Source organism: Phascolarctos cinereus, unplaced genomic scaffold (genome assembly GCF_003287225.1).
Source record: "Phascolarctos cinereus isolate Bilbo 61053 unplaced genomic scaffold, phaCin_HiC Scaffold_4;HRSCAF=312, whole genome shotgun sequence".
In the NCBI taxonomy this organism is placed as follows: domain Eukaryota; kingdom Metazoa; phylum Chordata; class Mammalia; order Diprotodontia; family Phascolarctidae; genus Phascolarctos; species Phascolarctos cinereus.
The window spans coordinates 318,487,597-318,499,778 of NW_027555847.1; the positions used below are offsets into that span (position 1 = coordinate 318,487,597).

General features: G+C 37.2%; 1 protein-coding gene across 2 annotated transcripts in view; it reads left to right on the forward strand.

Annotated features, from left to right (window-relative positions):
- IQGAP2 (IQ motif containing GTPase activating protein 2) overlaps positions 1-9,796 on the forward strand; it is a 391,728-nt gene extending 381,932 nt beyond the window's left edge. For both annotated transcript variants that reach the window (XM_020998497.1, XM_020998498.1), the window contains exons 34-36: positions 607-744; positions 1,902-2,010; positions 8,856-9,796. In XM_020998497.1, coding sequence (XP_020854156.1) covers positions 607-744; positions 1,902-2,010; positions 8,856-8,969 — 361 coding nt within the window. In that variant the 3' untranslated portion in view covers positions 8,970-9,796. The remainder of the gene's footprint in view (positions 1-606; positions 745-1,901; positions 2,011-8,855) is intronic.
- Positions 9,797-12,182: the final 2,386 nt, after the last annotated feature.

Consider the following 12,182-nt stretch of genomic DNA (forward strand, 5'->3'; position numbering starts at 1 on the left):
CAATCCTGTGGGATAGGGGCTATTATTATCCCTGCTTTACAAGTGAGGAAACTGAGGCAAAGGTTAAAGGATTTGCCTAGAATCACACAAGTAGTGACTGAGGCCAAATTTGAACTCGGGTCTTCTGATTACAAGTCAAGTCTTTTTTCTATCCACAGCACCATCTCTAGCTTCCTCAGTCTAGACTATAGAGGATAGTGGCAGAGATGCCAAGTATAAAAGAAAAAAGAATATCAATTAAAATATTTTAAAATACACAGAAGAAAACAAAACAGTTCAGAATGAGAATGCAAATAAGATAATTTTGTTGCTACTGTATTAAATTTCATACGTTATTTTAAAATACTACATGCAGGACAGAAGTTCATGGTTCCACATACAATCTTCTTTCTTATTCTCAGCAAACTGAAATGTTCATGTTGGTTGATAATCAATTTTTTTTAAATGTTATTGTGTTGAAAATTTTTCCATTGTATTGGGGGGAAATGTATTTTGAATGCAGCAAAGGCAGGAAATAAATGCATTTAATACATTATATATTTCAGATTAGCCTGCCATTAGAAAAATCTTTTTGATAGAGTGATGAAAGTCTTTCTCTCTTATCAGAAACACAAGGAGGTCAATTAAATTATCTGGAAAAGAAGAAGAAAGTAGATACAAGAAGGCAAAACCAGTGAAGTACACCGCAGCCAAGCTCCATGATAAGGGCGTCCTGCTGGAGATTGAAGACCTTCAGACCAATCAGTGAGTATTACTGTACCCCTGCAGGGCAGCCAGTTACCCCTTCACTGCTTCCATAAAGGCCCCTTAAAAGCATCTGCTGCCTTTGAGGAGAAATGTTATGAGTCCATGACTCCTCATTGCCTGCTAGGGTATAATCCACATTTCTTAGCCTAGCATTCAGTGGCTTTCACTATCTGAACCCAGCCTAAATTTTTAGCCTCTTATCTCTACCTACTCACCTTGCAAAATCATCTACTGCTGCTAAACTGAACTAACACTTAGCATGCCTGGGTTTTCTCATCTCTATTCCATTGTCCTTGTTGTCTCTCTTTCTCTCCCTCCTCCCTGCTGGTCTAAATCCCACTCGGTCCTTCAAGGCCCAGCTCAAATCTCACTTCTGAGCATCCTCTTCTCCTAGAAGTGGCCCTCTTCTAATTTCCTGTGTTCTTTGCTTTCAGTGACCTTCAGTTGGCACTTCTTACATCTTATGCTTCGAATGGTTGGTTAGCATTTTATTTGTATGTCTTATCTCCCCAACTAGATTAGAAACAAGGACTATGTCTTAATCATCTTTGAATCTCCCTGAGGCCCTTGTGTAATGTAGGTGCTGCACTCTTTGGTGTTCATTGGTTGACTTCACTTCCCTGCACAGAGTCTCCGCTTAGGTTACATGAGTCTACTCACTGTCTCCTTGAAGAAGTGGATCACTCTGCTGCTTTGCCTTTCCATGTGGCAATCTCCATACTTAACTTACTCTGCCCATCTCTGCCTGTCTCTGCCTGTTGGTTCTTCATCTGCTTCATCTTGCCCCAGAAGGACTGCCACAATTTATTCCCCACATATTTCTCTTTCTCTCTCTTTTTTTCCCCCACATTTATTTTATTTTTATTTTATGGAATAAAACAAGCATTTCTGAAACATAGTATAATAAAAACAGATGATTGCACATGAAACTGCAAATCTAGAGATGGCTCCCATTAGACACAAACACCCACCTCTCTCTCTTCAGGACTTAGGCTCTCAGTGCTACCATCATTTGCTGCACCTGTGTGTTAGCCTATGCAAGCATACAATTCACTTATAGCACAGTGCAACAAGTGGTATTCATATTGTCTCATGACATTTGGGTTTGTGGCTATATCTATGATGCCATATGTTATGAATGCTTTTCTTTCAAGGTTTAAGAATGTTATGTTTGACATCATACCTACTGAAGAAGTGGGTAACTTCGAAGTCAGAGCAAAATTCCGAGGTGTTGAGATGGAAAAGGTTCACCTTGATATTCAGGTAAGACATCCTTTTTCTATACTACCTGAGGCTGAAGTATAATGTCCTTGAAGGATCACTAGATTTTAAATTGGTGGGGGCCTAGGTCCAAATCCCAGATCTTCTACTTACTAGCTATGTCATGTCTCTTTGGTCAAATCACTATCAGATTTTTTGTGAGGGTTTAAAGAGCTCTGAATAAGAAGAACATATAACTGGCCTGGTATCCAGGCTATTACAAAATGCATAAGAAATTAGGCAATAGGGGCAGCTGGGTGGCACAATGGATAGAGCTCTGGCCTTGGAGTCAGGAGGACCTGACTTCAAATCCAGCCTCAGACACTTCACACTTACTAGCTGTGTGACCCTGAGCAAGTCACTTAACCCTAATTGCCTCACCAAAAAGAAAAAAGAAAATAAAAAGAAATTAGGCAATAACAAAAATTTTAGCACTCAGGATTAATGCTTAAATACATTACATTGTACTAGTCTTATCTAATACAATTATTAGCTCTAGCTACTTATGATAATTCATTTGTGAAGCCTCTTAACCTTAATTTGTTTATAGTCAGTCACACCTAGGCTAACACTTGGGTAAAATGCTGGCAAACATGAAAAAAAAAACCTGTTGTGGTTTGTGACTTGTGGGGAGTAGTGATTTAGTGAGGGATAGATAGTCATGTGATTTCCAAGGATTATGCTTCTGGATACTGAATTCAGTTGCAGGTGAATGATAAGTATCTAGGAGGAGATGGTCTTGTTTTCTTTCAGTGAGGTCACAGTAAATTTAATGCCACTTCCTTTAAAATTACATAGTGTTGAAATGTAAACCAAGCTTGGCTTTATATTTTTGAAGAGTTTGCTATTTGTGATAGGATTACCTATTCCATTGTACCATTTTGTTAAACCTAGACCCCGGAAGTTTAGGGCATACAGGTGTTTGTGTACAAGCATGAATGCGTGAATATAAAAAAGCCATCAGCAGTCAAAACCACTTTTCCATTTGTAAACATATTGTAGGCTCTACTGAATAGTCACATTGGCAGTGAATTGCTGAAGGAAGATTTGGTTTGGAAAATATAGTGGCATAATGAACAGAGCTGAACTAGATGTCAGGAGACACCAGTTATCCCAGTTCTAGCACTGACTAGCAATATGATATTGAATGTCTTTATCAGTAAAATAAGGGTATTGTATTCAATAATCTCCAAAGTCCCCTCTAGCTGTAGGTGGATATGAGTATGAAAGAGAGAGAGAGATTCTATTTCTGATCTTGAGCCAGGGCAAAGATTAGAAGCCAGAGATGAGATAATTGCTTAGTTATCAAAGGAAGTTTCCTTTCAGAACTTAAATTGGATGTTTCCTTCTTAACTACTCATCTTAGTCCCCTTCTTTATCCTTCCCTTCTTCTCAAAAAGCCCTACTTAAAGTACATGAGGGCATGTCACTCAGAAAACTCTGATGGATTCTTGTTAGATATAAAGTTGTTAGGGCAGCTAGGTGGCGCAGTGGATAGAGCACCGGCCTTGGATTCAGGAGGACCTGAGTTCAAATCCAGCCTTAGACACATAATACTTACTAGCTGTGTGACCCTGGGCAAGTCACTTAACTCCATTGCCAAGCAAATTAAAAAAAAAATTAAGCCTAACCTTGGGCAGCTAGGTGGCACAGTGGATAGAGCTGTAGCCTAGGAGTCAGGAGGACCTGAGTTCAAATCCAACCTCAGACACTTACTAGCTGTGTGACCCTGGGTAAGTCACTTAACCCCATTGCCTAACCAAAAAAAAAAAAAAAGAGGGAGAGTTGCTATAAAGTTGTTCATGGGCTAAATACCTCAGTCACCCTAGAGGGCAAATAGAAAATGTTACATAAGAATCAGTCAATCAGCATTTGTTAAGCACCTATGAGGCACTGTGCTAGGAGCCAGGGATTTAGAATAAAAAATGAAACTCTCCCTGACCTCAAATTGCTTACAGACCAAAGGAGCAAAGTTCACCCCATTCAGGCCAATTCTATACTAAACCAAGAGTGGTTGTTGTTCATTCATGTCTGACTCTTCGTGACTCCATGAATCAGAGCACGCCAGGCACTTCTGTCCTCCACCATCTCCCAAAGTCTGTCCAACTTCATGTTTGTTGCCTCCATGACACTGTCTATCCATCTTGTCCTCTGTCATCTCCTTCCCCTTTTGCTTTCAATCTTTCCCAACATCAGGGTCTTTCCCAATGAATCCTGTCTTCTCATTATGTGGCCAAAGTATTTAAACTTCAGCTTCAGTATTTGACCTTCCAATAAACAGTCTGAATTAATTTCTCTAAGTATTGACTATTTTGATATCCTTGTTGTCCAAGGGACTCTCAAAAGTCTTCTCCAGCACAACAATTCAAAAACATTGATTCTGTGGCACTCAGCTTTCCTTAAAATCCAATTCTCGCAGCCATACATTTCTATTGGAAACACCATAGCTTTGACTATGTAAACCTTTGTCAGCAAGGTGACGTCTCTGCTTTTTAGTATGCTATCCAGATTTGCTATAGTTTTCCTTCCAAGGAGCAAACATCTTTTAATTTCATGGCTTCAGTCGCTGTCTACAGTGATCTTTGAGCGCAAGAATACAAAATCTGACACTGCTTCCATTTCTTCTACCTCTGTTTGCCAGGAAGTGATGGGACCAATTGCCATGATCTTAGTTTTTTTGATGTTAAGCTTTGAGTCAATTTTTACACTTTCCTCTTTAACCCTCATCAATAGGCTTCTTAATTCTTCTTCACTTCCTGCCATCAGCATCATACCATCTGCCTATCTGAAATTGCTGATATTTCTCCAGGCAACCCTAATGCTAACTTTTGCTTCATCCAGCCAGGCATTTCATATGATGCACCCTGCATATAAGTTAAATATACAGCCTTGTCATACTCCTTTCTGATCTTAAACCAATTCAATTGTTACATGTTCGGTTCTACTTCTTGCTTCTTGAGTCACATATAGGTTCCTCAGGAGTCACGTAAGATGATCTGGCACTCCCACCTCTTTGAGGACTGGACACATTTTGTTGAGATTCACATGGTCAGAAGCTTTAGTGTAGTCAATGAAACAGAAGTAGATTTTTTTTTCTGGAACTCCCTTGTTTTCTCCATAATCCAGTGAATGTGGCAACTTGGTCTCTAATTCCTGTGCCTCTTCAAAAACAGCCTACACTTCTGGTAATTCTTGGTTCATATACTGCTGAAGCCTAGCTTGCAGAATCTTAAACATAATGTTGCCAATGTGTAAAATCAACATAAGTGTTTGGTAATTTGAACATTTGTTGGCATTCCCCTTCTTTAGGATTGGGACATAAAGTGATCTTTTCCAATCCAACGTCCACTGTCGAGTTTTTCAAATTTGTTAGATATTGAGTACAACACTTTACAGCATCATCTTTTAGGATTTTAAATAGCTTAGCTGGAATTGCATCACCTCCACTAGTCTTATCAGTATCAATGCTTCCTAAGGCCCACTTGACTTCATTCTGCAGCATGTCTGGCTCTTGATCAGTAACCACACCATCATAATTATTAATGATGTTAAGAACTTGCTTGTATACATCTGTATATTCTTGCCACCTCTTCTCAGTCTCTTTTGCTTCTGCTAAATCCCTACCATTTTTATCTTTTATCAGGCCCATTTTTGCAAGAAATGTTCCCTTGGTATCTTTCCCATTCTATTGTTTAATTTTTAAGAAAACCTTATCTTGCCTTGTTGTTCTCTGGAATTCTGCATTCAGTTGGGTATAGCTTTCCTTTTCTCCTTTACCTTTTGCTTTCCTTCTTCCCTTAGCTATTTGTAAAGCTGCATCAGACAGCCATTTTTCTTTCTTGCTCTTCTTTTTCTTTGGGATTTTTTTTTTATTGCTGCTTCCTGTATAGTATTTCAAACCTCTGTCCATAGATCTTCAGGCACTCTACCTACTAAGTCTAATCCCTTGAATCTAGTCATCACTTCTACTTCTATCCATAAGGGACATTATTTAGGTCATATCTAGACAAAATTATGGTTTTCTCTACTTTCTTAAATCTGAATTTTTCAATAAGAAGCTCATTATTTGAGCCACAGTTAACTCCAGGTCTTGTTTTAACTTTGCTTCTCCACCTTTGGCTGCAAAGTATATAATAAATCTGATTTTGATATTGACTGTCTGGAGATGTCCATGTGTAGAGTCACCTTTTGCCTTGTTGAAAAAGAGCGTTTACCATGATCAGTGAGTTATCAAGACAAAACTCTATTAGTCTCTGCCCTGCATCATTTTGTACTCTAAGATCAAACTTTCTTGTTATTCCAATTATGTTTTGATTTCCTGCTTTAGCATTCCAGTCCCCTATGATGAATGTGAAATCTTTTTTTTTTTCTTGGTATTATTTCTAGAAGGTGTTGTTGGTGTTCATAGAATTGATCAGCTTTGTCCTCTTTGGCATCAGTGGTTGGAGCATAGACTTGTATTACTGTGATGGTGAAGGTTTGCCTTGGATTCAAACAGATATCATTCTGTCATTTTTGAGATTGTACCCTAGTACTGCTTTTCTCACCTTTCTGTTGACTATGAGGCCTTCTCTATTTCTTCTAAGGGATTCTTGCCCACAGTAATATATGTAGTGATCACTTGAATTTAATTCACCCATTCCCATTCATTTAAGTTCACTGACACCCAAGATGTTTAATTTTTCCATCTTCTGTTTGACCATGTCCAGCTTACCTTGCTTCATAGATCTTACATTCCAGATTCCTATGCAATATTGATCTTTACAGCATTGGACTTTCCTTTCATCACCAGACATCTGCAGCTGAGCTTCCTTTGACTTTGGCTCAGCCTCCTCATTAATATTTGTCCTCAGTAGCATTTTGGACACTAACCTGAGGGGCTCGTCTTCTGGTATCATATATTTTATCATGTTAATACTGTCCATGGGGTTTTCTTGGCAAAGATACTAGAGTGGTTTGCCATTTGCTGCTCCAGTGAATCACTATCTCCAGTGAACTCTCCACTATGTCCTGTCCATCTTGGGTAACCCTGCATGGCATAGCTCATAGTTTCGATAAGCTACACAAGCCCATGACAAGGTAGTGGTTGAGGAGGGACAACCAAGAGTTTATCAGATCCAAATGAGAACCTTATAAGCCAGTGTGGAAAAAAAAAACCCATCATACCACCAAAGTATGTTAAATCCCTACTCTTTCCTTTAACCTGCCTAAGATGGTTTATTTTATTTTAAAAAAGAATACATTTTATTAATGACTTTTTATGAAGGTCTTTTTTTTCTTCTTTCATTAAATTGTTAAATTTTTATTTTTATTGTGAACCTAAACATCAATAACACAAACATTTCAATATTAGAGGCACATATAAGAAAATGAATTTCTATAATGTACTATTTGTCTTTTTAAGGAAGATGAATAGATATAGACAGATACCAGGTTTAGCAAGGCAGTAATTAAAGTGATTTCTTTCTTTGTTTTCCTAGTCTACATACCCAACTGAGGAGTGATTATAGTGGTAAATGTAGAAAGATATTAGTTGCTTATGGAATTAATACATTCAAAGATTCTGAAACTAGAAGCATATCTAAGTAGTTTAGGATTGGAATTGTATGCACAAAAAGTTAATCAAGTGAGATTTAGAACATTCTCCCCAACTCCATTAGAGCAAACTGAACCTTTTTACAAGTGACTTTGAGGGGATAGGGCATATGTAGGGGATAAGGAAGTAGGTACAAGATTAGAAGTCCTCCTGAAGAGCTGAGGTTTAAAAGTTAGAAAATGGTACATTTGACATAGTCATCAGTCTAAAGTAATTCAAGAAATGAACTCCACTAATGAAGCTAATGGTGAAGGCCTAGTCCAAAAAAAAAAAGAAATTCACTCTCTTAGTAATTCTTTTATTATTATTAGCCCTGATTATTTAGCTAAAAATTAAAATCAACCTAGAAGTGTGTACACCATCTCAACCCATGGCAAAATGATTGAAAACAACACTCCTACCATAATGGAGAAGCAGTCACATTCAAACATTGCTGGTTGAATAGCAGACCTGAAGCATTTATTTTTAAATTTATTTTGACAAGCAGTTTGGCAAATGCACATAGTAAGAGGTAAAAAATTATTATAATTACATTATTGTAATTTGTAATAATTCCATTGTTGGAAGTATATCCTGAATGTGTTATCAGAGGTGGAAAAAGAAAGAGCTACCTGTTCAGAGATTTTCATAGCAATCTTATATGTAATTGATCCCTGCCCTCCCCACCCCACCCCACTCCCCCCCTCAAAAAAACAAAACAAAACTAGGAGTATCCTAAATGTCCAACATTAGGGAAATGGTTAAATAAGTTGGGAAGCACAAATGTAATGTAAATTGTATTCCATAATCCCATTACTTTTGACATATGTGGGGGATATGAACAAATCTGGAAAAACCTTAACAAAATAATGCAAAGGGAAAAAAAGCAGGAGCAGAAGAATAGAATATTCTGTGTACTGATTATAAGTATTTGAAGAAAGATAAACAGCAATGAACAGGCAAGGAAATCTGATGGGTACTTAGAAGCAGCTGAAAAATTTTGATGCTTTATTCATTAAAGTTAATTTAAATGTAAATAGTTATTATGTAAGTTTAGTTGCTTGTATCTATTTTGACATTAAAATGTTAATAAAACATTAGATTTTAAAAAAATAAAGTCAAGAGAGTTGCTTTCTTTCATATAAGTCAAGTCTGTTAGTATCATACTGGCCAGGTGAGTTTGATTTACCGTCCTATCCAGTTCTTTGTGCACGTTTAGAAAAATGTTTAAAATACCAAAGTTGCAATTTAATCATTTTCCTTCTGATTGCAGGATTTGCTTCAGATGCAGTATGAAGGAGTAGCTGTAATGAAAATGTTTGATAGGGCTAAAGTGAATGTAAACCTTCTTATATTCCTGCTGAACAGGAAATTCTATGTAAAATAAAATGCTATATCATGGACTCTGCATCCAATGGATTGAGAAATGCATTTGTTCAGGATTTTTGTTTTGAAATATGATTGCAGTCACTGCTCATGGAAATGTTTGATTTTTTTTTTCAAAGACCAAAACTGTTCAGAAGAATGTACCCATGTGCCTTGTTGATGATCTGCTATTACAGTAAAATGCTACACAATATGAATTAATGTAAACCTTTCCAGATCATACCGTGGTGTAGGGATTCCAATGTGAAACCCTTCTGTTTCACAGCATTTTCAAGTACTATATTTCGTTTTAAAGTAGTTGAATAAATGTCTAAAGCTATTTTCCTATGAGGATTTTTTAAATGTTTCATTTGCATACTAGAATTCTTCGTAGATTTTTTTTTTAATCTGTGAAGAAATGAAAGCCTAATTATTTGTAAGGAATCACTTAGATGAATAAACTTAGTACTAAACCCTGCCTTCTGGGAGGTGTCAATTATAAAGTGAACTTTTGTGCAATTCAAATAAAGTTTTTATAGGTAATTACAATACAACACAATAACATTTTCTGTATAAAAGTATATATTTTCTGTGATTTATTCCTACTAAATAAAAGTGCACTACTGCCTCATGGTCAAAGCCTTTCTACTCGAAGCCTTTAATTTAAGTGGCAAAGAAGCAATGTGGATAGCAATCAGTAGGGTGTTTTTTTTCCCAGTTTATTCAAACACTTAAATTGTGCCTCTCAATTTCTTTTTTTTTTTGTAATGCAATAAAATCAGTATCTAAATGGATTAAAATGTATTCCTGAGAGATTGTTCTATGTAAAATAAATGTTACTTAATTACATCCTTTGTTTGTAAAGTCATTTTAACAGCATTCTGTAGTACAAGGAAAAGATTTTTCTTAGGGAAGCTTACTCAGAAAAGACCTTATCAAACAAGCAGATTATAGCCAAATTTCAGTTATCTGCCTTGTGGTTTATTTGAAGCCAATTTTAGTCTTATCTTGGCCTCCATTGATAGCTTATATGCTTCCGAATGACCTTTCTTTTTCTCTTCCTGGTATTTTATCATCTTTTACAGGAATAGAAATTAATTTAATGTCCACCTAACCAACACCTAAGTAAGATAGCCAGTTTGCTGGGGAGGGGAGAGAATGGAGGGGGGCATGCAGTTCAAGTTCATTTGCATAATTAAGAAATGACCATACCTAATTGTATCACCTAGGTGGTGTAGTGAAGACAGGGCTGGACCTACCTAGAGTCAGGAAGAGCTCTGAGTTCAAATGTGGCCTCAGACACTTATTAGCTGTCTGACTCTGGGCAAGTCACTTAACCACTGTCTGCCTCTGTTTACTCATTTCTAAAATGAGGATGATAATAGCATAATTTCACAGGATTGTTGTAAGGATAAAAATGAGATAATATTTATAAAAAGCTTCACAAACCTAAAAGCATTATATAAATGCTAGCTATTATCAGCTAGCCAATGTATCCAAGGGAGTAATGGAACTTAATTTCAAGTTTACTGCTCAATTAAATCTTATCTGGGCTTTGATTTAGTACTAAAAGTACTAAAGGAATTCCATTGTTTTTCAATGTGATTGCAAAATATTGACTAAATTATTATTGCTTATTATAGACGGTCACACAGAGCTTAACTCCTCGGAAATCTAATGGCAAACAATTTAGGAAAACTCAAATTCTAAAACAATTAGGAAGAGAACTGTAGTTAGCACTACTAGATCAAGAAATGCGCCTACCTAGGAATATATAGGACCTGTTTGAACACAATTATAAAATTAGAGTGCTCCCCCTTTCCCCCCCCCAAAAAAAAAGAAAGAAAAAGAGGACCTAAATAATCAAAATGGGCAGGTAGGTGGCGCAGTGGATGGAACACTGGGCTTCGAATCAGAAAGACATACATCTTCCTGAGTTCAAATTTGGACTCAGACACTTAACTAGCTGTGTGACCTTGAGCAAGTCTCATAACCCTGTTTGCCTTATTTTCTTCATCTGTAAAATGAGTTGGAGAAGGAAATGGCAAACCACTCCAACATCTTTGCCAAGAAAATGCCAAAATGAGGTCACAGAGTCAGATACAACCAAAAACAACTGAACAACAATTAATAATGAAAGGGCAAGCTAGGTGGTACAGTAAATAGAGCTCTGGACCTGAAATCAAGAAAACCTGAGTTCAAATGTGGCCTCAGGCATGTAATAGCTGTGTGACCCTGGGGAAGTCACTTAGCCCTGTTTGCCCTCAGTTCCTCATCTATAAAATGAGCAGGAGAAGGAAATGACAAACCACTCCAGCATATTTGGCTAAGAAAACCCCAAGTGGGGTCACAGTGTTGGACACAACTGAAATAACTGAACAACAACAAAATAATCAAAAGACTTTCAATTTTCCTAGATGGATCAGGTTTGTACAGTAAAAATGAAAACACTTTCAAAAAATCTATTTCTTGCGGTACCAAAACATGATAAAGCAGTTATTTGCACAAGTGACTTCACTCATCTTTGCCTCAGTTTCCTGATCTTTAAAATGGTGGGGAGGCCCTATAGGGCCCCATCAGCTCTAGGTCTGTGATCCTGTGAAACTGTATGTATTTGCTCAAAGGAAGAACTGTGATACCATTAAGTAGTGCTGTTTCAACGTTCTGTGCACTCTTGCTCTTTTAAAAGATAAATCTTCATTGATATTTTGTTTTCACATATCTATATTCCCCACTGCTGTACTCCTACTGCCTCTCAGAAAGCCATCCCTCATAATAAAGAATGTAAAAAAGAAAGGAAAAATAGGTTAAAAAAAAAACCTAGTCCATCCTATCAAAAAAGCGTATTGTTATTTGCCGTGTTCCACACCCATGGCCCCCCACTTCTGCTGTTCTTTGTACAGAGGTCAGTAAGAAGAATGCATATAACAGGTAGGTAAGTTTCACCTTGAAAATGAAGCCCTCTGCTTGTTTAGCCAGCACTGGCTTTGGAATTCAGTGGGAATGACCTATGAGCCAAGTGTTTAGGGATAAAGGGGAGTCACAGATCCTCAGACTCCTGTCAGGGACTCCGTCTACAGATTTGGGGAAAAGGTGTCAAGTAAAAACCTTCCTAGGCATGTTTTGCCCCCAAACAACCTTTCCCAGCTTGGATTAAGCTGTAAAGGGTCCTTTGACTTGTTGCTTGTGAAGTCATTTTAATAAGCTCATTGTAGCGAAAGGAAAGGAATTTTCA